At 40.0% G+C, this 22,375-nt stretch overlaps 1 protein-coding gene across 2 annotated transcripts in view; it reads right to left on the bottom strand.

The window, feature by feature from the left end:
- Positions 1–3,584: 3,584 nt before the first annotated feature.
- The window catches only part of LOC126921042 (insulin-like growth factor 2 mRNA-binding protein 1), an 84,953-nt gene continuing 66,162 nt past the window's right edge, over positions 3,585–22,375 (bottom strand). For both annotated transcript variants that reach the window (XM_050732205.1, XM_050732206.1), the window contains one exon: positions 3,585–22,284. In XM_050732205.1, the coding sequence (XP_050588162.1) occupies positions 22,057–22,284 (228 nt within the window). In that variant the 3' untranslated portion in view covers positions 3,585–22,056. The remainder of the gene's footprint in view (positions 22,285–22,375) is intronic.

The raw sequence follows: 22,375 nt of genomic DNA, 5'->3' as shown, positions 1-22,375 counted from the left end.
TTTTTTTTTTTTTTTTTATTAACTAGAATAATTTATTTTTTTCATTGTAGAAAAAGGAGAATGTATCTTAACTCATGGACTGCATTGTACTCATATATATATATACATATATATACAATTACATACAATCCTCAATTAAATGTTACACATAAATTCATTATAGATTGATTTCTTATTATTTTTTTCGTCCTTGTGTGGCTTGCGTGTGTGTTTGTGTATAGTAAAAAATATTCAACCCGACAGCGACAACTGTCACTTCTTTCCCATTTTCTTTTCCTGTTGTTTCACTGCTCGGAATACGTACGACGATAAAAAAAAAATTTTCCTCGGTTATCTCGCTAGATGTAGCTTGTAGAGTGGAAAAAAGTAGCTCCGAGTGCTATGAATTCGTTCGTTTCTTTTTTTTTTTTCAGTTCTTTTGCCTTTTTTTATCCGTGGACTAAGACAAGGACGGAGAGATAGCGAAATTGGAAGGTACGGGATGGACAGACGAGGGAAGACGAAAACAAGAAGTACAAGGTGGAAGGTAACGTTGAAAACGGTAACAATGGAAGATCTCGTACAAATCGATCGAAGAACGACGTCGACGAACGAATAAAAATGGGAAAAAATTTCGGACGTCCGGGAATAGAAATGGAAAAGAAGGATCGGTGATTAGGAACTTCTTTGCTTTCCCTTTCTTTTTTTCTTTCTTTCTCTGGATATTATTCCGAGATCGATGGAAATCGTGCAAGATTCGAGGGTACAAAAGAGAATCTCGAAAAAGTTTCCTTTCTGCGAATTTGAGATACGAGCTCGGACATAAAAAAAAAAACGGGAAAATTTTACACTGGCTACTCTTCGCTCTTTTTTTTCCATCTCCTTTCTTTTTCTTTTCTGAAACACGTTTAAACTATTTTTCCTGAACTCGGAGGGCATATCATCCCCCCTCCTAACACGTTCCTTAGTTTTTCTTCGGCTTGTTTGCGGCATCTATAAACGCGTAATATTATGCGCGTTCACGATGAAACTGGGGGACAAAAACAAAAAAAAAAAAAAAAAAAAAAAAGAAAAGAAAAGAAAAAAACGAATGAAGAAAGTCCTTTTGCCTGCGTTGAAATCTATCTATTTTATGAAGTGTGTCCAGCTTTTCATTTTCCTTTTTTTTCTTCTATAGTTCACTCGTTTTAGGAATAACTGATAATATTTATTAGTAATACCGTTCTCCTTTCCTCTCTTGCGTAACGCGCTTACATTCAAATAGACTTTTATTTTCAGAGTTACACACAGTTAATAAAATTTCGCGATTAAGCAAATCGGTCTCGCTGCGTTTGTCGTTCGTTTGCGTGTGGGTGTGTTCTTTTTTCCCTCAATTCACCATTACTACTCCCTTTTTCTCTCATCTATAATATTACTTTATTTATCTTTATTTTTAATTATGTTTTATTTGTGAGGAATTGTTCTCGTCGAGCGTATCGCTCGCTGATATTTACGGTACATCTTCGCTCACGCGCGCGCTTCAACATCGATTTCTCTCGCTCTTCGTTCCCCGTAATTTTCTTAATTAATAATAGAATAAGAATAATAACAATACGAATAATAATGGTAATAGTAGTAGTAGTAGTAGTAGTAGTAATAGAGTAGTAGTAGTAGTAGTAGTAGTAGTAATAGTAGTAGTAGTAGTAGTAATGTAGTAGTAGTAATAATGATAATAATTAAAAAGCGATAAATTTTGTGGAGATACGAAGGGAAGGAAGCATACACGAATTTTCCCTTTTTTTCTTCCGCGAAAAGCAAACACACGAAAAGTGATTTTTTTCTCGTTCTCTTGCGAATTTTCGAATTTCGATGGCACGAACAAAACGGCAGCTTTGTTCGCGCGTTTAACCAAAAGAAAGAAAAGCGACGTTAGCTGGCGCATGAGCGTTACAAAATGAAAAAGACGCGCGTACGTCGGCGTCTCGCCCGATTCTTCCTGTATCTTTTCAATCAGTAGCGCGAATCGAATTCACATAATATGCCCATTATTAATATCGTTTCGTTTAATTTTCGTTACCTTTTCAAAATCCATTTTCGTTTCTTTATCTTCTTCTTTTTTCTTTTTTTTTTCCATCTTTCCATTCACTTTTTCTCCCGTGTTCGCGTTTATATTATATACCCACGATGACAAAAATCGTCGATTCGTAATTACATTTACTTCTTTTTTTTTTTATCTTCTTCGTTCTCTTAAAAAAAAAAAAAAAGAAAAAAAAAGAAAAGAGACAAAAAAACAACACAACGGCATTTCTACTATTCCCATTCTATTTTAACGCTAATATGTAAGACAAAAAACTAACAGATTTCGGTATAATAACAAATCATCGTCCACCGAGCCCGAGACGAGTCCGCGAGTCGCCGAGCGACCGATCGATCCATATACCCGATTTCTTCTCTTTTTCTCTCTATCTCCCTCTCTCTCGCTCTTTTGTCTGCAAACTTTCGCGCGCCTAAAATCCACCTTCTCAGCGATTCTCTCTCTCTCTCTCTCTCTTTCTCTCTCTCTCTACCCTGTGTCTTGTTCTCGGCGGTTCTCTGGACGCTGTCGGGCAATTCGGCGCGACGAAATATAACAGATGTTTGCTCTGACGACCGTAGAGTGCCTCGTTTCTCGTCCATCTCTTCCGCTTCGACGATGGACACAACAGAGAAAAAAAAAAGAAATTAGAAATCTGTCGAAGCCTACGCCTCCCTATCGACGTTCCGACTCTCGTTGTTTTCTCTTTCTCTACGCCCGTAATCGATAATCACGCATTTACAATAATCCTGTCTTTACAGTTCTATATTATAGAATTATTAATATCTTTACTTCGCAGAAGTCGTATTACGAGAACCCCCGCTGGCTACCGGATACGAGACGACACCTTTTTATTGCTGTCGAGATGGTTTTTCGAAGGTTGGCAGTGACGCACTAGTTAACGATTTCATCGATTATTCCAACGGATACAGTTTCCATGTTACGATACGTTCGTTACGTCTCGTCCATTTAAACAAATAAAGACGGGCATCGAACGATCGAACGATAGGATCCGTTTTGTTCGGCTTGCGCATCCGATCGGCAGGTTCTCGAGGCACGATGTATCAGGATATATTTCTTAACTGTGTACGATATTATTTCGGCTTTCTACGGTTTGTTGATAAAAAACGGCGAAGGGCGGAGGGGGCGACGGCGTAAGAAGAGAAACAGGCAACGTTCAACGTTCGACGTTCAACGAGACTCGGGCATCTTCGTATCGATACGAGGCAAAAACGTGGTTCGAACGTGTGGAGGGGATCGTCGAGAAACGAGAAACTCTATCTACTTCACACTATGTACATTCAGAAAGGAGAGCCTCCGGCGAGCAGCAACGAGCGAGAATCGCGAAAAAATAAAAATGGAGGTCTCGCCCGTTGTTTCGACGGAGAGGCCCTCCGCCTCGACAGAGCTCGCGAATACAATAATTCTATTTCATAATTGTTTTATCATCGCTATTTCACGTTCAACTATTTCCTATTGTAGAAAGGGGGAGGGGGTCTGTGGATAGGGTTGGGGACATTTCTCTTGTTGTATTATTCCTTACTGCTTGCGATCTTTCTCTCTCTCTCTCTCTCTCTTTCTCTCCCTCTCTCTCTCTCTTTCTCACTTTCTTTCTCTCTCTCTCTCTCTCGCGCGCGACTTCTCCTTTTCTTTTTATTATTATTATTATTAACCATCGAGTATATGTATAATATTATATATCTATATATATCTCTCCTATCTGCGCTGTTGCTTTCGAACTCGTCCACGTCCCATGCGAAACGAGCGAAGGAAACGAAACAGATCGAACAAAGACCGTAGAACTTGGGATTCGTCCGATCGAATCGATCGACGAGGATTATATATATATATATATATATAGAGCGACTGTACATGTTTACGATGCTATCTGTTTGCGAGACGTAAGAATTGAAATATCCACGGTTGAAATTCTCCGAATAATGATCAGTGGCTACAACGTGGTAAAACGTTGTAACTGCGGTCTCCTCGTTCGCGTCGATTACGATCGTGCAAAATCTCCATGCGCGTATCAAACGTCAACGACACGATGCAACAGCTATATATCGTCGTGCGGATCATCGTTTTACACGCATGATTATCGGAAGAAAGAAATCTCTAACTGGGTTTTCCCTATGCGTGTGTGTACATCACAATGGTGTTGTAATATGGCGCAAAAAAAAAAAGACACAAAAGATAAAAGAAAGAGATATATATCCGACAACTGAAACGTGGCTTATCGTCTATATATTCTTCCCTATATACGATTGTTCTTCATCCTTTATCATATTGATCGTTTCGTTATCTCGTATTTATCTGTTTCATTATCTTCCTTCCCTATGTTCCTGTCGCTGGCTAGTTTCATTTTTCTCTGCGTTCTCTATCGTATATGCGTGTAATTGAGGTACGGTAATATCTGCTTTGTAGCTCTGAAATTTGCGAGGTAGTAGTGTGTTGAGACGTGGCGCGACGGCCACCCCCGTCGCGGGCGTCGAGCGTCCAACGGCGTCGCTTTCCTTTCCGTTTAAAAACGCTTCATAAGGCCCAAGTCTCTCGCGTCCTTCCAGACGGCTCAAGGAAGTGTTAGATGAACGAACAGGATAGGAATATGATAAGGAACAAAAAAAAAAATAATAATAATAATAATAAAGAAACAAAGGAGGGAACAACGACGACGAGATCAGGTGGTGGATACGAGAACGAAGAAGGATCGCGAGACGATAAAGTAATAAATATGTGGTCAGGGGAAGCGACGGCGAACGTTGTCTCGACGCCCTGTGACGCCGACGAGATCGGCCGGCACGGCGACGCCTTTCTAAAAATCCCATGGGTTCTATTGTAACAACTATTGCACTTATGATTTGTATATCAATGTCACGCTTTCACAGATGCGGCATACGTGTCAAATGTAAGAAGAGTACTGCGTTTAACAAATTCGTCCGATAACGGTGTTTAACTTTACAGAAAGAAAAGAAAAGAGAAAAAAAAAAGATAGTATGGAAAAAAGAAACGGTATCGGAGAAAAAGGTCGGAGAAAGACTCTTGTTGCATGGACACTCTTGCGTTAGAACGTTTTGCGTTAAACCTTACTATTATTAATAATAATTGTTATTTAATTAATAGGTACCTTTAAATGCCATCCGGTTTCCATTATTATTATTATTATACTATTATTATTTGCGATCTCTATCCCCGTTTTATCACCGCTCTTTGCAAGCTTCCTCCACGCTACTCTTATTCTCGCGTCTTTCGTTTCTATTTTAAAACGTCTTAAACTCTCTCCCTCTCTTTTTCTCGTATTATCTATTTATCTCTTTTTCTTTTTCCCCCTCTGCGAATATTCCCTCTTATATAGCTTACAAAAAAAAAAAAAAAAAAAAAAAAAGACAAAGAACAAACTGACAAAATATATATGACGTTATTACGGTGTAGATATATAGAACAATCTATATATATATATATGTATCCGATATATATAATATAGCTTTTCTATGGTAAATCTGGTACGATAATAAACTCTTAAACGCTTATTACAGGCGGAGAGAATCGGTCTCTTTGTTTCCTTTCTTCTTCTTCTTCTTTCGTCATGTTCTTCGTTATTCTCATCTGTGTATATATACGTTTTCCCGTTTTTCTTCTTTCTTTCGGTATTTGCATTTGCATTTGCATGCGCGACGGTTCTATTTGAGTGTATTCGTATGCACGTGTACGTGCGTTTTCCAACGCACACTGTTTATCATCTAACCGTATGCAAGTGTGTGTATGCTGACGAATTATTCGATCGGAAAAAAGATGCGCGGTTTCGTTAGGAAAATTCTGACCTGTGCGAAGAAAACTGAATCTCAGCTTTCCTTTCGTCTATTCCGTTTACACGCACGGCTAATCCCACTGTTGCTGTGTTCGTAAGAAAAAAAAACAAAATATTACCTTCGTTTCCCTTTTTCCCAAATGTGATTTCCCTCTTCTCCACTTTCTTTCGTTCGTTTTTTCGTTCACTTCGTCGAATTTATAGTCCGGTTATGGTTTTCGAATCGTCTTTCTTTACGTTTTCAACGATACAGGGCAATTCCTCACGTTCACCTACTAATTTTTAAACCAAACTCGCTAGCGGGTGCTCTCCCTCCAGAAAAGAAACGAAAAACGCAGCTACTTCCTTCCTCCTCTTCTCTAGTCTACCCTTTCATTTTTCTTCAGCTTTTCATCAGCCTCTTCGTCGAACGCGAATTTCGTTTATTCAATTTCGTTGTCTTTTCAGGTCGAATACAAGTCTTTTCAAGTCGAAAGCGCCATTCATTCCTTTCCCTTTCTTCGTTCCTCGATCGTTGGCTCGATCTTTCGAAAAGCAAGACACACGACTTTCTTCTCTCGATGTTTTCCTTCCTTCCACACGATGGTCGGACTGTCACCGAAGCAGAAATTTTGCATCCGGAGGGGAGCAGCCCGCTATAGATATATGCATTTTTTCCTGCCTTAATGTCTATGTACTTTAACCTCTATGTTTGATGTACTTAATGATTATCCATATAGTATTTAAATATTATCCACTAAAAACACCATAGATTTTATTTGTTTCCTTCGAATCAATGTTTCTCTTAACGCGTTTCCTATGCGTGCACTGGTACGTGTTTTCGTGTGTGTGTGTGTGTGTGTGTGTGTGTGTGTGTGTGTTGGCGCGTGGACGCGCCCGTGTATGTACGTATGCATGCGTGTAAGAGTGTGAGTTCGAAAGTGAGTACGCGATTTCCAATGATTTATAAAAAAACCATAAAAAGAAAATAACAGAATTTGTCGATTCTACCAAAGACCATAATAAGTAAAAGAAAAATCAAAGAAATTCGGGGAAAAAGGAGCTTAAAAAAATAGTAGGGCGACGATAATAATAATAATAATGATAAAACATAGAACAATACCACACAAAAAAAAAAAAAAAAGAAAAAAAAGGAGGATCATCCCGAGGATTAGAACTGAAACGTGACGATGGTGAGAAAAAAAAAAAAGAATTTTATAATCGAAAACCAGAAAGAAGAAACGCGCGTTATTCCCACCGGTGGAGAAAACGCGCTCCCGCCTGTCAATCGTATTTCCATTTTACTTCTTTTTTTCTTTTTTTTTTCTTCCTTTTCTCCGCGTTTTTAATTATCGAATTTCTTCTCGATTGAACAGGCCGTCTCTGTCTCTCGTTTTATCCTGACTTCGACAAATCGTTTCTCTCACTCCAAACGCGGCGCGCTCACGGGTCTCTATCAACTGCGTCAACAATTTCGTACTAGCGATCAGCTTTTTTCTTTATCGTTACCATTAGAATTAGCATTATTATTATTACTATTATTATTAGCATTAAGATTATTATTATACGCCATATCTTATGAGTCCATTCCCTCGTTTTTTCTTCCTTCTTAGATCTCTCGTCCGTCGTCAAATCAAATTTTACCAGCAATCCCTTTACGTCCCATCTGTCTAATTCCTTCCCGTTTTCGAATTTAAAAGAAACCAAAAGAAAAGAAAAAAAAAAAAAATAAAAGTGTGCATATATATATAAACATACATACACACACATATATATATATGTACATATATATATATATATACATGTGTGTGTGTGTATATATATATATATATATATATATATATATATACAGTGATAAAGAAAAAACATACACCATGTGCCTCGACGATACTACGTGATCATTTCAAATGAAAGGGAAAAAAAACCTAGTAAACGGAAAAATAGTTATGAAATCTTGATACCCTGGCAGGCATTGCCGGAACGAGCTTCTCGGACCAAGAAAAAAGAGCGAGTTTTCTTTTTCTCTTATGGGGCCTTACGCGGAAATCTCGAGAGTAGCAAAAAAATTCATCAAATCATTCAAGACGCAAAAATATATAGGCGGTAATAGTAAACCGTAGATAGTAGTAATAGCGTAGTAGTAGTAGTAGTAGTAGCATAGTAATAGTAGTAGTAGTAGTAGAAATAGTAGTAGTAGTAGTAGTACTAGTAGCAGCAGCAATACTAGTAGTAGTAATAGTAGTAGTAATAGTTAACGATAGTAATAGTAAAGTATTCCATAGTGGTAAATGATTATATAGTAAAAGTTTTTTTTTTATAGTAGAATAGTAGCAATTAAAGTAAACTAAAGTAGACAAAAAAATGAATTAATTACGGTGAAATTATCGTAATCGCAGGGCTCGCGTTCGCCGCGCCTCGTCCATCGATTTCACCCTTTTTCTCTTCTCTTTCTTTCACTAGATTTCTATCACATCCTTTAAATACACATCATTAACGGTTAACGCTCGAAAATACAGATCGAGGCGATCAGAGTGACGAAGATCGACAAGCCCTGCGGAAGCACAAATATTAAAACAAAAAAAAAAAAAAAACATGATTATATCCAAATTAGCAAGTGCGATGCAGAAAATGCATGCGCGGAGGTTGTCTCCGTCGGCAATGCGCAACTTCTGTATTATTTTATTTTTCGTCAAGAAAATAGCGTTCTCTCTTTTTCTTTCCAAGCACGTGTTAACTTCCAAGTAACATCTTTTCCGCTTGTTTCTTATTATTCAGCGATACTTTGCGTTGTTCCCTTCCCGTTCAAGAATCATCCTTCTCTCAATCTTCTGCGAATTATTCAGTGATTCAGAGATTGTACTTCTTCCTTGGGATCGGTTTCGCGACGAAAAAACAAAAAAAAAAAGATGAGACGGCGCGTGTCGCCGCTCTATTTTCATTTATGGATTAGCTATCCGTTTTGCTTATTTTAGTTCGTTATGCATGCAACCATCGTTCAGAAAAATACATGGATATCTCTCCTCTCTTTTCCTTGCCCACATCGCCTTTCGTCGGATCCTTCTCTACGTTCTTCTATTTCTCACTTTCTCTCTCCTCCGTTCAAAGATCCCACATACCATCCTAGACGTGCGTATAATAATGTACGTATATTTATATATATCTATATATCCATATATATATAATGTACGTATATATAGTATGCGTGTGTGTGTTGAAGTATGCGTAGATTGTTAAATCCGTTACCCTTTTTCTTTTGCGTTTGATGCAATTCGGTAAATTGAAGTAGAGTATCTTTAATTTTTTTTTCTTTTTTTTTTTTTATCATTTTTGTACAGCCGCCCTGGCGTCGTGCCGAGGGTCGCGCCGGTTTTCCCCCCCTTCCATTCCCATCTCGTAATTCTTTGTTTTTTTACTTTTTTATTTTTTGTAATTTCACACAGTCCACTTTTTCCCTATATTCTACAATATAGAATATATGTATATAATATATATGTGTATACAAAACGAAAAGCTGTCCTCCTCCCTTTGCTGTCAATGTGATGATGATGCGTTATTTTCGGCTCTATTTTCTATCATTGCCTGTCCAGTTTGTCGTCCAGCCCTTCTCGTTCGATCGTCGTCCGCCTGCGCACCTATACTTTTCGTCCATTACGTAACAGCACGTTTTGCAGCACCGTGTCGAAACGGCGTCCCGGAGTCACTTTTACATTCTACTATCTGCTTTTCTTTCAATTCTCGTGTTCCAACAAATTTATTCCTTTTGCTTCTCTTTCACGAGCAGGCGACCAACGCCGATCCGGCGTAGCTTCTGCCGCTCGATCGTTCGTCCATCGAGCCTGGCTCGTTGTGCGTCGAAAGGTACTATACGTTCTATCGTAATTTTCTTTGTCGTGAAAATCTTTTGAAGTTGGTTCGCGTCGATACGTGTGTAAATTCTTCCCCTTTTTCCCGATGATTTAGCTCGATAGGCCACGAGTTCGCGCAAATGCATACCGGTAAGTACCGAAATTCTATCGATCGACGACTTTCGTTCGTTTGCCAGCAGTGGCGAGCAAGAAGGGTCGAATAATATTCTCCTTGTCGAAAGATCGATCTCGCCCTTTTTCCATCGTTCCTCTCGCTCCCTCTCACTCCCTCACTCTCTCTCTAGCTCTCTCCTTTCGCGCATTCTTCTTTTCTCGCCAATGGGCTGCTCCGACCGTTTGCTGTTTCCATATCCAATTTGTTTGTTGTTTTGCGTTTCTACGCGTATCTATCGTCCCGTGATAAGTCGATGTTTCCTCGTACGCGATTCCAGAGACACCGCACCAGCACCGAGTACCGAGTTCGAACAGTTCCGAGCCAGTTGAAAATAATTACGTGCGAATCGTTAACGTCGTTAAAGAAATTATCGATCGATTAAGGATTTTCGTTGATCGAGTTCCGCCGAGTGCTAGAAACATTCGCTACGTTGCTATATAAGAATGATAGTCTTCTCGTTAATTTGGTTAATTAATATGGTCCCGCGATCGCCTGCATACTCGCAACGGTATTTCCTACGCGTTCGAACGTCTAGCGCCAACGTCGAAACGATTTTTCTAAAAGAGAAAGAAAAAAAAAAAAGACAGCCGGGAAAGAAAAAAAAGAGAAAAAAAGGAATTCGTAACTGGTACTTTTTTTTCGGTCGTCCAATGTGACGAAACTGTTTCGACTCGGACACTTCGGTGCTTCGGTGCGTACGATATACAGAGTACGCGTAGAACGTGCATGTACAGCCCTGTGTGTATCGGTTTGTCGCGAATGTTGACCTGACCGAAAAGCGTTCGTGGTGGCTTTCTTCTGCCCGTGATCTTTCGTTAAACGAATGAATACGTGCGGCGACATATGTAAGCGTCGATCGGTAAACCAATTCGAGTCTCGCGATCGAACGGTTCTCTAATTTCGAGTTTGTTGGAATTTCTCTACAGCGTACGATTGGCACGAGACTTGGCATGCGTATTACGTGTTTGTGTGTAGTTTGCGCGTATTCGTTTGTAACAACGGAAAAATAAGATATAAATGCGTTAAATATCTATATATATCTATATATATATATATATGTATGTATAAAAAAGAAGTTATAAAATGTATCGGCAAACGGGTTAACAGAACAACATTCACGAACGTGGCAATCGTGCGAAACAAACGTGTAAACCGAACAGGAAAAACGAAGAACGTGTTATAAACATTTCTTGCGATCAAAGAGGTAAATGGTAAACGGTCGCGTCGAACGAAAGAACGCGAGACGAATCAACGGAGATAAAGAAGAACCAGAAAAACCAAGGATTGGTGTAAAAAAAAAAAAAAAAAATCGCAAGAAAACACTCGCGAACGATACTTATACTCTAACGGCGCGTTGTCGTTCAGCGACGTACTCCCGCGCGAAACGATTCCGCTTGATAAAATTGCTCGGTAATAAAAGAATAAAAGAGAAAAAAAAAAAAATATTGTGGAAAACGCGAACAACTATATATATATATATATACGAGTCTATTTCCTTTGTACGCTTCGCAGCGTCGTATCTCTGTATTTTCTTCGTTCTTGCTTTCTTTCCTCTATCTCTCCGCTTTGCGGTGCCTTTATTTGCCGCCAGATTTGAAAAGATACACGGTAGTTAACCCATGAGGTAGCGAATGAATGAAAAACAAGCTCTCCCTTCTAGTTAACATCGTTCCCTTTCTCTCTTCTTAGCTTCTCGCTCCCGCTCTTTCTCTTCTAACGTGCCTTTTCTCTCCGTCTCTAGCGCGACTTCCTTCGATCGGTCCAACTGCCGGAAACAGCTATTTTGGGTTTTAGTATTACTCATCTCGTCTCGATCAGCGACGACCGATCGCGTCCTTTCCTTTGGACTTGACGCGATCCTCGATCGTCGCTCGAGTTCGCTGGAGAGAGCATCGATATGAACGACGGGCACACCGACAATTATACGATATTATCCTTCGCTCGTCCTTTGCGGTCGTTCTTGTTTAAAGCGTCGCGTGAATATTTCAACGATTAGGAAAATGTTGTGGTTGTATGTTTCGTCGAGCCGCTGTCTCGTCTCGTTTGGCAGTGACCACACCACTAACTGGTGCAACTTCCGTTACGTATATTATTGCCGATCGGCGTTGTCCAACGAGACAGATCAAAGAGATCCAGTGATTGGGGGATCGATCTCTTCGAGGAATCTTGGTCCTTCGATATGAGAAACACGATCGATGCGTCTCGACCGATCGTGTCGTATTGTTCGTTGGAACGCTGTCTCGTTCTTCTATCTTATTTTCTGTTTATCGCGTTTCTGGCAAAATAACTTTCTCTTATGTACAGCATTCATCGGGCAGTGTGTGTGCATGTTTCAACCGGTTTCGGACGAGCATCGTTCGAACCAAGCTCTTAATTACATATGTATATATTAATATATTTGTATATAATATCCGATCGGTTCTCGGTATAACGATGATCGATGTTAGAAAGTTGGCGCGCGCCTACCTGCGCACGGATAATTAATCGTTGAAGTTTCTGCATCGAGGTACGAGACGAGAGCGACGACGGTGGAACGGTAGTGACAGGGTCACGCGTTACCCGTATAACATGCGGCACCATGTGTAAACACTTTCGCTTCACATTTAAAATGAAAGAAAAACAAAAGCGCGGCATCGTGATGGCGCTCGTCTCAAAGAAGGAAAGAAAAAAAATAGAAAAGAAAAGAAAAATACTTCATTCGCTCTTTTCACCCATACGCGACGAAACGGCTATTTTTCACGGGTTGCATATTCCTCTTCTATCCGTTACACATCGACTAAATCTGTTTCGTTAATAAGTTTAAGCTTTACATATAATATATATCTATGTACAACAAGTGTATAGTGTATAATGTGTGTTTACTATATATGCATACAAGGTCTTCTTAGGGAAATTCTGGGGAGTGTAAATGCAGTGTAGAGAATAAGTTACATACCCGCGCGGTTTTCTTCGTAATGCCCATTATTGGCAACAATAGGATTAATAATAGATAATATATTAAGACTTCTTTGAAAAAAAAGACGCGTCTTCGCTCTTAAACTTGTCTCTCACTCTATTCAGCATCCTAACTCTGCTTATTAAAGATTATGTTTCTGCGTATTTCATCATCCATTCAAGCAGCTCTCTCGCTCATTCGCACGTTCGCTCTAGTTTCCCTTTCGCTCCGCTTCTTTCTCACCAAATTTTTTCATCCCTCTTTACGCGCCCAATTCGCGCGTGCCACACGCCTTAAAAAAAAGAAACCTTATCCGATATATTATCTCTTACCGATATCACCTGAACCTGTTACACTAACAACAATGCCCAAATTGTATACAATAAGGCCCTCGTTTACTACCGCGTATTCGGTTCGCAACCGTTTCTCGACCCGGAATTATACGATTCAGCAGCCCTGATTCCATCTCGCGTTCTCGGCGTTTCCCGACCAAAGCGTTCGTGCCGCGTCTCGTTCGAAGGGCAAAAAGAAAAAAAAGAAAGAAAAAAAAAGAACGGCAACCTTGGTCGATCGATGCCAGTCGATGGACCGCGAGCGAATTTTGCCCGCCAAACGAAACGCCGACACGAACGACGACCACCGGGCAAACGAAATTTCCCCCGTGATCCGTTTTCCTGTGCCACCGCTGCTTCTATCTCTTTGCATCAACGTACCGGCGGTCTATTTCGCGATCTTACGAAAATCTGAACTGCCACACTTGACTCCGGCTACCTCGAAATACTAATACTAAAGCCCAAAATAATCTTTCACACCCTTTTCTCACAAGGGTTCGTCGGTGCATGTTTTCGTCTTTCTATTTTCCCCTGTCCTCTCTTATACGCGCGCGCGATCTCGTCATCACGGTGAAACGATGATAACGGTAACGAATCACCGTTCGAGTCGTTTCCCCGGTAAACTCTATATCCCTTACCACTATTACTATTCATTTATCACTATTATTATTATCGTTATCAATAAAGAAATCCAAGTGTTGTAACGTTGATCGGTTGTTCGCAACGACGGGTCGGGCGAATGATCGCCTCTCGATATTACCATTATCTTCTCGTATTTCTATCCCCAAAGTGGCGTCCTATAATAACCCATACGTTACTATTGTAAAAATCTCTGCGCGGAACACGAAAACCGCGTGCACGAATCGTTTGCACGTATATATATTCTATAATATATATATAAATATATTATATTCTTGCGTGTTTAGTATTAGGATCGTGTAAGTCGATGACGAATCGAACCGATCGCGATCCCTTCGGGTTCTCTTTTTTTTTTTCATTTTTCCTCTTCTTCTTCGTAATGCGTAATAATATGTATATTGTAAGGTGACATCGGCGTAAACCACCCTGATATTATGTTCTGTCTCGTTTGTATAACGGTATGCATCGAAGACAGCCGAGCAATGCCCGCGAAGGAGAATGACGGATATCGTACACCCTTGCTGTCTTTTTGCTGATTTTTTCATTTTCATTTTCTTCTTTCCTTTAAACGTTGTTTTGGTCTCGGGTCTACGAGCGAGTGAAGAGAATGCGCGATATACGATGGATGTTGCGTTGCGTAGACATCGACGACGGTAAAGCATTGAAAAGCAAAACTGGAAGGATCGAGCTGTGATTGTCCGAAGACCTGACGCTGTTGAACGTTTGCGATCGAGAACGTTTTGCGACAGCGCGGATCTTATTCATACACGAGTGGTGGGATATAGTCGATGGGAATTTCACGTTAGCAACCTGATCCGTTAAAAATTGTATAGCGTGGACTCTATCGTATTCTCCTCAATTTCTTCAAGGTTTTCATCGCAACGGTAGGATGGGTCGCCGGAAACCTGTGCCTTTTGTATTTCATTGGTCGAGAGTACGCGTGTACGTACGCGTCTTCTTTCTATCTTCTCCGAACGATTTTTGTCGGCTCGTTCGGCGTTCGGCGGATACGCCGATCCTTCGACTATGTGGTAGATCCAACTGTAAGAAAGATGTGATGTGCGTCGTTGCTATGTACGATGATGTATTTAAAACGTGCGCGGAAATGGAAGATTTTGTTTGAAATTTTGGCCACCGTGTCGTACGTGGCGAATCGTCTATTTCATTGAGTCTCTTTCTCAGTTCTTTCTCCTTTCTATTCTCTCTTTTTCTTTTTTTGTCTCTTTTTCGTTTTTCTATATTTTCTGCCGTTCCATCGAAAGTTTGCTCGCGAATCGCGTAGCTGTTACGCGTTAGACGCGTTCTTCGCCTCTTCTGTGCGCTGCTTCTGTATTTCTCTTTTTGTTTCGCTGTCTACTTTCTTTCGAATACCGCGACGGTAAGCGTAGCTTCGCTGAAAGTTCTCGTCGTTTGTCCATCGTCGTGCCGGTTTTTCTCGTGCGAATTTTCATCTCGTGTATTTCCTCTGCTACTGTATGTTATTATGCCTGGGCGTGCTTTCCACGGCTGCACCAGCGTGTGCAGCTTGTTCCTCGTGGAGGAGCACTTTTCTGTTTTTCTTCTTTTTTTTCCTTTTCTTCAAAAAATGTTCGATAAAAAACTACACAAAATGACCGTTGTTCTGTCGTACAAATAGCCTATACGAAGAAAGTGATAAAAAGTTGGTTAAGCTTAAGAAGAGTCGTCGGTGATAGGTCGATGACGACATTGGACGTTCATACAAAAAGAAAGAATCTCTCTCCTTTTCTTCTATTTCTTCTTCCTCTTCTTTCTTTCCTTTCCCGCATCCTTTTTTTTCATTTTCTCCTTTTTTTTGTTTTTACTCCCTGCTTCTTCGTTTCGTCGAGGCTCGCATACGATAGTTGAAGTTACGCACGTTTCACGCTTCGATCGAAGGAATTGTTCTCGTTTTCTTCGTCGACAAAGTTACTTTGTTACCTGATGCATGATACGATCTTTTATTTGTTTATACTTTTCCGTTCCTGATGTTGTATCTTAATCTTGTCTCGCTGGATATATGGAAAATCTTAACTTAAGCGTCGAGCTTACTTTAAATTTCCTCAATTCTATATCGATAAGTGCGATTTTTCACGGTAAAATATTCTAGAATACTAACATTTAAATTTACCGATAATTCGATTTTGTACATTTGTTTTCTTGGTATTCTTAACCAATAGTAGATTAAGTTACTCCTCGCCTCTTAATTCACGCGCGTAATAATTTATAACGTTAAAAATCTTTTCTCTTTTCTTTAAGTTATTACTATTTATATTAATAATTTCTATTCAATCTTCATTTTTTTTCCATTTTTTCTCTTTTTTTTTTTGTGTTTAAGTTTTGTTACTTTGATTTGTACATTCTCCCGAGCGTGCGAACGGGCTTTTGTCACGTTCTCTCCAAATCTCTCTATCCCATCCTTTCTCTTTCTACGTGGCGTTTGAGAAGTGCTATGCTGAGGAATCGTCCGGAAAATTAACTTTCATCTCCGTGTTATCGCGATGCTTGTTGTGGTGTGCTTTCTCCTTTTCAATGTTTGATCAAGTTGTTGCGTGTATATGATTTTTGCGTTTATCGTGTTCGCGTGGTATATTACCATAAATTCTCTCGAATTCTCGTTACTTGTCTTCTTTGTTTTTTCTTTTTCTTTGTCGAAACAGAGTGCAAGTACTGTGGACGAGCAACGAAGTTAAACAATGTCCTCTTTTTCACTTTCTACGCTACTGAATCCTCAAGTTTCTCGTTTTTGTTGTCGTTACGGTAGCTTTCTTCTTTCGTCTTGTCGTGGAAATTTCGTTTCTCAAAAATTAGCGCAACGAAAAAATGAATCAAAGATCGATGAACGAGTCAAAGGTGTAAAAATTCACGTGCGGGGCAGATTGTGCGGATCACGAACTTTCCTTCTTGTTCTCTTCTGTTCTTTTTTTTTGTATTCGTACTTTTTTCTCTTTCTCTCTTTCTTTCTTTTTTTTTTTTTTTAATTTTTTTTATCTTTTTTTTTTCTTACAAAGAGATATTCCGAAAAGGGGTAGGGGCGATGGATTTCGTTGTTGCCACCAAGTCTTCTCTCGCGCCGCGCAACAACGAAATTCTGTGAAAAGAGCGATAGTAACTCTTAATAGCGTCGTGCTTCTCTATACATTTTGCGTATCTGTCGTTTTTTCTGGCACGTTTTTCGCGTGCGATCGACCGTGGAAAAATACGTGAAAAATTTGGATTCGTTGTTTTGGCCGAAAAAATCAATGAATTGCGAACGTGTTCCCTTGATGTGTATCGTTTCAGGAAAAAGGAGTGTCAAGTGATTTCGAATTAGCGTAAATGATTTTTGGTCGTTAAAGCGAATCTTTCCGTTTAATTTGACGTTGTTGCCGATGATTATGAAACCGTTGCGTATCTTCGTTTTGTCGCGTGTTGCATCTTCCCTTTGTTCTATGGATTTTTATCTGGCGGATATACCTTTATCGTTTATTCGTCTATGGTTTCGTGGTTATTCTATAAAACGATGTCTGTCTGTTATTCTCTTACTACTGTGTGCATATTGATTTTAGTCTCTTGGCACTTTCCTCGTTTTTCTTTGCGTCCTTTCTATTCTTCTTCTTCTTTTTTTTTTATTCTTCTTTGTTTTAATCCTCTTTTATTTTTTACAAAACGTTAATCATTCTCGTCTCTTTAAATATTTACGTTTCATAAATAAGTACGGAAGCGAAGGCCTGCGGGCGAGAAAGCATTTCCAGGAAGCGACAACGACGAAAATCGCGTCACATAAAACTGCGAGCCCGATCGCCTTTGTCGCTCGCCGTTGAAACGACGTTCGTTTGCCGAGCGGACCTGGCGCCGCCGTTCTCTCCAAATATATTAAATATATTATACAATTTAACCGACTAAAGTTTCCTTTATCCCCCCCTCCCCTGATGAGCTACAGACGCGCACAGCGCAAAAAGCTGCGCGCCGTGCCCTTTTAAATCTTCCTTTATCATTATCTCTTCCGTCTCTTTTACTCCCAATCTCTTTCTCTTCCATTTTTTTTTCTTCTTTCTTTTAAATCTTTAAGTTACATATTCTTTTACGAAAAACACTTCGCTTCGCTTCTTCTACACCACCTTCCTCCTTATAATCTCCTTATAACTCTATTTAAAAAACATTTCAGACTTTCTTCGTCGCATCTCTCTTTTTTTATTTTTATTAATATCGTTAAAATTCATTAAGTTATTAAAAACGTCTAACAAAAAAATTGAAAAAGAAAGATTCACTTAGATCTCCCCAACAAGGTATCAAAAATAAACTTATTACTCTTAGATTCATTTCGCTTTTTTTCACGTTGCTATCTCGCTTCTCTCATCACGTAGTCCTTCCCTTTCTATACTATTTTTGTCTCTTTTTCCTTTTCCACTCAAATCCGGCGTCGTTACTCTTTTCCTTCTGTCCTCGCTCGAGTTCGCTTCTTTCGTTATACCGCCCTCCTTCTTCTCTCTCTCTCCCTCTCTCTCTCTCTCTCTCTCTCCCCCTCTATCTCAATCTTTATCTCTCTGCATCGTCGTCTCTTCTTTCTCATTTTCTCTCCTTCTGTTTTTAATCCTTCCGGCACTCCTCCTCTTCGAGATGCAGCGAAAAAGAAACAGGCAAGAGAGCGGACAGCATTGGCGCACCGAGCTTCCACCGCTCGCGTTCGTCTCTTTATTTTCCTCTGCATACCTTCTCCATCGTTCAATTTTCCATTATCCGCCGATAGTAGTAGTATTGCTACGCACACCCAACAGAAGTTCGTTTCTCTGTAATCCGTTTGCCTTCTCACCCGATAAACAAAAATCCTAACACGCGATATAACAATTCCCTTCCATTCAACGTACACGTTTTCTCTTTCGTAAAACTGGATTCCCTCCTACCTACCTTAAACTCGTGTATTTTTGTACTAAACGCATACAAAATGCCATGAGGTGAACCGACGGTCGACGACCCTGTCTTCCGATCAATCCCGTGAACCGGAAGGGATTATCGTCTTCGTCGCTATGCGCGAATGCCGGCCACCAGGTTCAACGTACTAATTGAGCATCAATCACGCGCCACGAAATTTCAAGGAAATCTGGCTAACGCTAGGTAATTTATGATCTCTGCCGGTAGCGAAACTTTCTATTATCGATAGGAGAAATCAAAACGTATGAAACGATGACAGGCTTCCTATAATGTAATTAAAACGAAACTCGAATGGGGCGGAAAGATTCAACGATCTTGCGGATACTATTTCTCGTGGCACGCGATGATGCGTCTCGTCAGTCCGTTAATTTTTCTTCTCTCCTTTTTTTTTCTTTTTTCTTTTTTTGTTTTATCCTTTTTTTTTTTTTAATCCTCTGTCACGTTTATAGATCACCGAAACGGATCTAGCCCGTTCGAACAGTTTCTCAAGTCTCTTTCGATAAATTAGTGTAAATTCACTTCACCGTTTTAAATAGTCCCGAAACGTTTAGCTTTTCACCGTGTTTTTCATCTTTCCTACCTCTTTCACTCTCCCTCCCAATCCCCGATCTCCCCATAAAATCTCTTACACGATCGATCTTTCCGTTTCGAGCGAAAACGTTTCCTGCCCGTACGATGCACGTGCGAACCATCGTTATCCTTCAACTTCTTAGACTCATGCCTTTTTTTATCTGTTTCTGCTTTCATAAATCAAAACTTAAGACTTAGGAGCTACGCGCAATCGGTCACGAATATTCTTCGTTAATGGAAAACCTTATCTTTCCATCGTGTTCGCCTATCGTCTCTTCAACGTTAAAAACACTCGATCTACGAACTCTTCTCGAATTTTGTATTATTCCTTTCGCTGTTGATATACGACGAATTGTCGCAGAAAGAATCGTAAGAATTATCGTGATCGATAGTACGCGCCGTGCCGGAAACGCGATATCGCTGCGAGTTTCTAATGTGTTTATTCAATTTTCAACGTATTCGTAATAGTATTTACTATCCTAATAGTGATACGACTATATAATATATATATATATACACATACATATATATATATATATATACATATAGATATATATACATATAATTAAAACAAGAGAAAAATAGAGAAAAGAGAAATAATTACAGAATTTACAAAGATCGTCGAGGACCGGAATTTCGTAAAAATTCGCAGACGTACGATCTTCGTTTATTCGATAACTCGCTGGCGATATCCGCGCTCGCATCACTAGGCGAAGAGCGACATCAAATGCACAATCACGATGCCTTTCTCTCGTCAAATATCGCTCTTCCACCTTCGGCACTTTTCCCACTTTTCTCCCTTCTACGGTTCTCTTCTCCCGATTACCCTAATCTATCTTCCTTGTTTCTTTGCCATATAAGACTAACCAGTAATTAATTACTTATCAATTAATAGTAGTATTCAACACACGCACACTCACACATTATTACATTCATTTATAAAGTAAAAATCCCTGAAAAAGTTCCATAATTAGTAGCAACCGTCTTATTATTTTGCTCTGAAACTTCTCATATTTGTCCTCTTCTCAAAAGCGATTGTCGCTTTTTCATTCTCCCTTCCTCTCTTTGCGGAACATCCTTCTCGGAGCACGAAACAACGTCCGTTCCATGTACAACGTCGAACAATTCCTCGGTATTCATCCTCTCGTTTATACTCTTTTCTTCCAAGCGTCTTTGCTTCATAGATGACTCGGTTTCTTCTTTCCGATCACTTTTGCAAAAAGCGACTCGACGACGAAGGATGTTGCTTTCGTCGGTGTCTCCTTCCATTTGCTGTTTTCGACGCCAATAACCACTCGTCGATTCCCAGCAGACGCGACCCGTCTACGTTGTGTCCGCGACCCCTCCCGCTGCTCTTCTTGACTCTTGCAAGGAACTTGAGGTGAGTAGAGCGTTCAACGCGCCATACGCATGTCACGCATTATCACTTCACTAATACGCAAAAACTCGCAATCGCTTCTTTGGTATTACAGGCGCGAGAGGGGCGGGGATAAGGGAATCTGCCATGAAAACTTTCCGGCTTACGTCTAACTGTAGAACGAGTCACGTTTCGTTCATATTTTTCTCGACAATTATGTCTCGTTAATTAATGTCTCTCTGCGTTGTGATATAAAAAAAAACTGTACCTAGAGTAGTTCTTTTCTTTTCTTTAAAAAAAAAAAAAAAAAAAAAAAAAAAAAAACCGCTTTCCTGTATAGAGTACTTAGTAGAAGTAAGTAGATAGTTAATAGCAGTAGTAATAGTACTAGTAATAATAGTTGTAGTAGTAACATGTATAACGTAATTGTGTAATCGTTACTTAACTTCTCTGTATATTATTATAACTTTAATATTATGTAGACTTCTTTTTTTAGATTAGTTGGTTTTTATCCTTTCTCTCGTTTCACTTTTCATTATCATATTAAATCTTTAACGGTAATCAATGAGGTAATAAGGTTGTGTATGCTTTTTTTTTTCTTATCATCGTATCCTATTTCATCGACGAGGTGGTTTTCTTAACGTTGCTTAATCTATTCGTTCGAGTGCCACTCGTCGCTTCAACTTCTGAATTAAGCAAACTCGCAACGAAACGTGCTGTAACGCGCGTAGAAGAAGTGAGCGAACAATCTGTATATCTCTTCGACGGACGAATCGATTATAACTTATCATCTCCCGCTTCGAATGGGCAGGAAGCAAATTTTTCGTCTCACTTCGTCTCGCATGATGCGTTATTCGTTGGCTAACGTGCACACTTCCGTCTGATTCAACGCGGTGCTCTGCATCGCTTTCATTTCACAGAGCTGTGTATCCTGAGCCACGAGGCTCGTTGTTGAACACGACGTAGGCCGAGTGTCACGATCGATGGCAATCGGTCAACAATAACATAATTTACCATTCGTTCTGTTGCAAAAATCTGTCTAAAAAATAAAACGCTCTATATTTATTGCGTTCTCGGAGACTCGCGACAAAATGTACTTACGACAAATGAGAACTCGCGTACAAGATGAACTACGGTATAAAAGGGGGCTGGGGGAGGAAACAAGACAAGAGCAGCCATCGATCATGTCACATCTTACCGTTCCGAATCAAACCTATATATGATTTTAAATATTATCCATTCCTATTGCATGTGTGTGTGTGTGTGTTTGTGTGTGTGCACGGGTACTGTACGTGACATTTCGAACCGATAGCTTTCGCGAAGTACCGTTCGTATTATGTACATCGAAGGATACATAGCCCGCGAGAAGGAGGTCGCACGTAGCCTTTTACGAGAGAATGTCAAAGCGACGAAGGCCACCCCGGCGATTCAAACGGATTCTCTGAGGCGTTGGTCGGCGTCATGTAAGTTTCAGTGACGTTACTGATTTTGTGATTGCTGTTGATTAGAAGGTGAAGCACTAGATTGTTGCTGAGCTGGATGTTGCGACGCTGTGCCACCTTGTTGGGACGTGGCACTGCCATCTCTTCGGGTACGAGAACTACCACCTTCTTGGCTGCTACCACGACCAGCGCGTGAGCCTGCGGCACCTGCTCCAGGTGCACCGGATGACTGTAGAACCATAGCGCGGATTCTTCTCTGTGCCGACTGTGAATCAGAGAACAAGCAAAAATATAAATCGATATATTTTATTTGTCGGGTTTTAACGATCGTTGAAACAAACGTCGAAGTACTTTTA

Source organism: Bombus affinis, chromosome 10, assembly GCF_024516045.1.
Source record: "Bombus affinis isolate iyBomAffi1 chromosome 10, iyBomAffi1.2, whole genome shotgun sequence".
NCBI classification, from domain to species: Eukaryota; Metazoa; Arthropoda; class Insecta; order Hymenoptera; family Apidae; genus Bombus; species Bombus affinis.
Note: the sequence above shows the minus strand (reverse complement) of the source record. Positions and strands in the feature narration are given on the sequence as shown.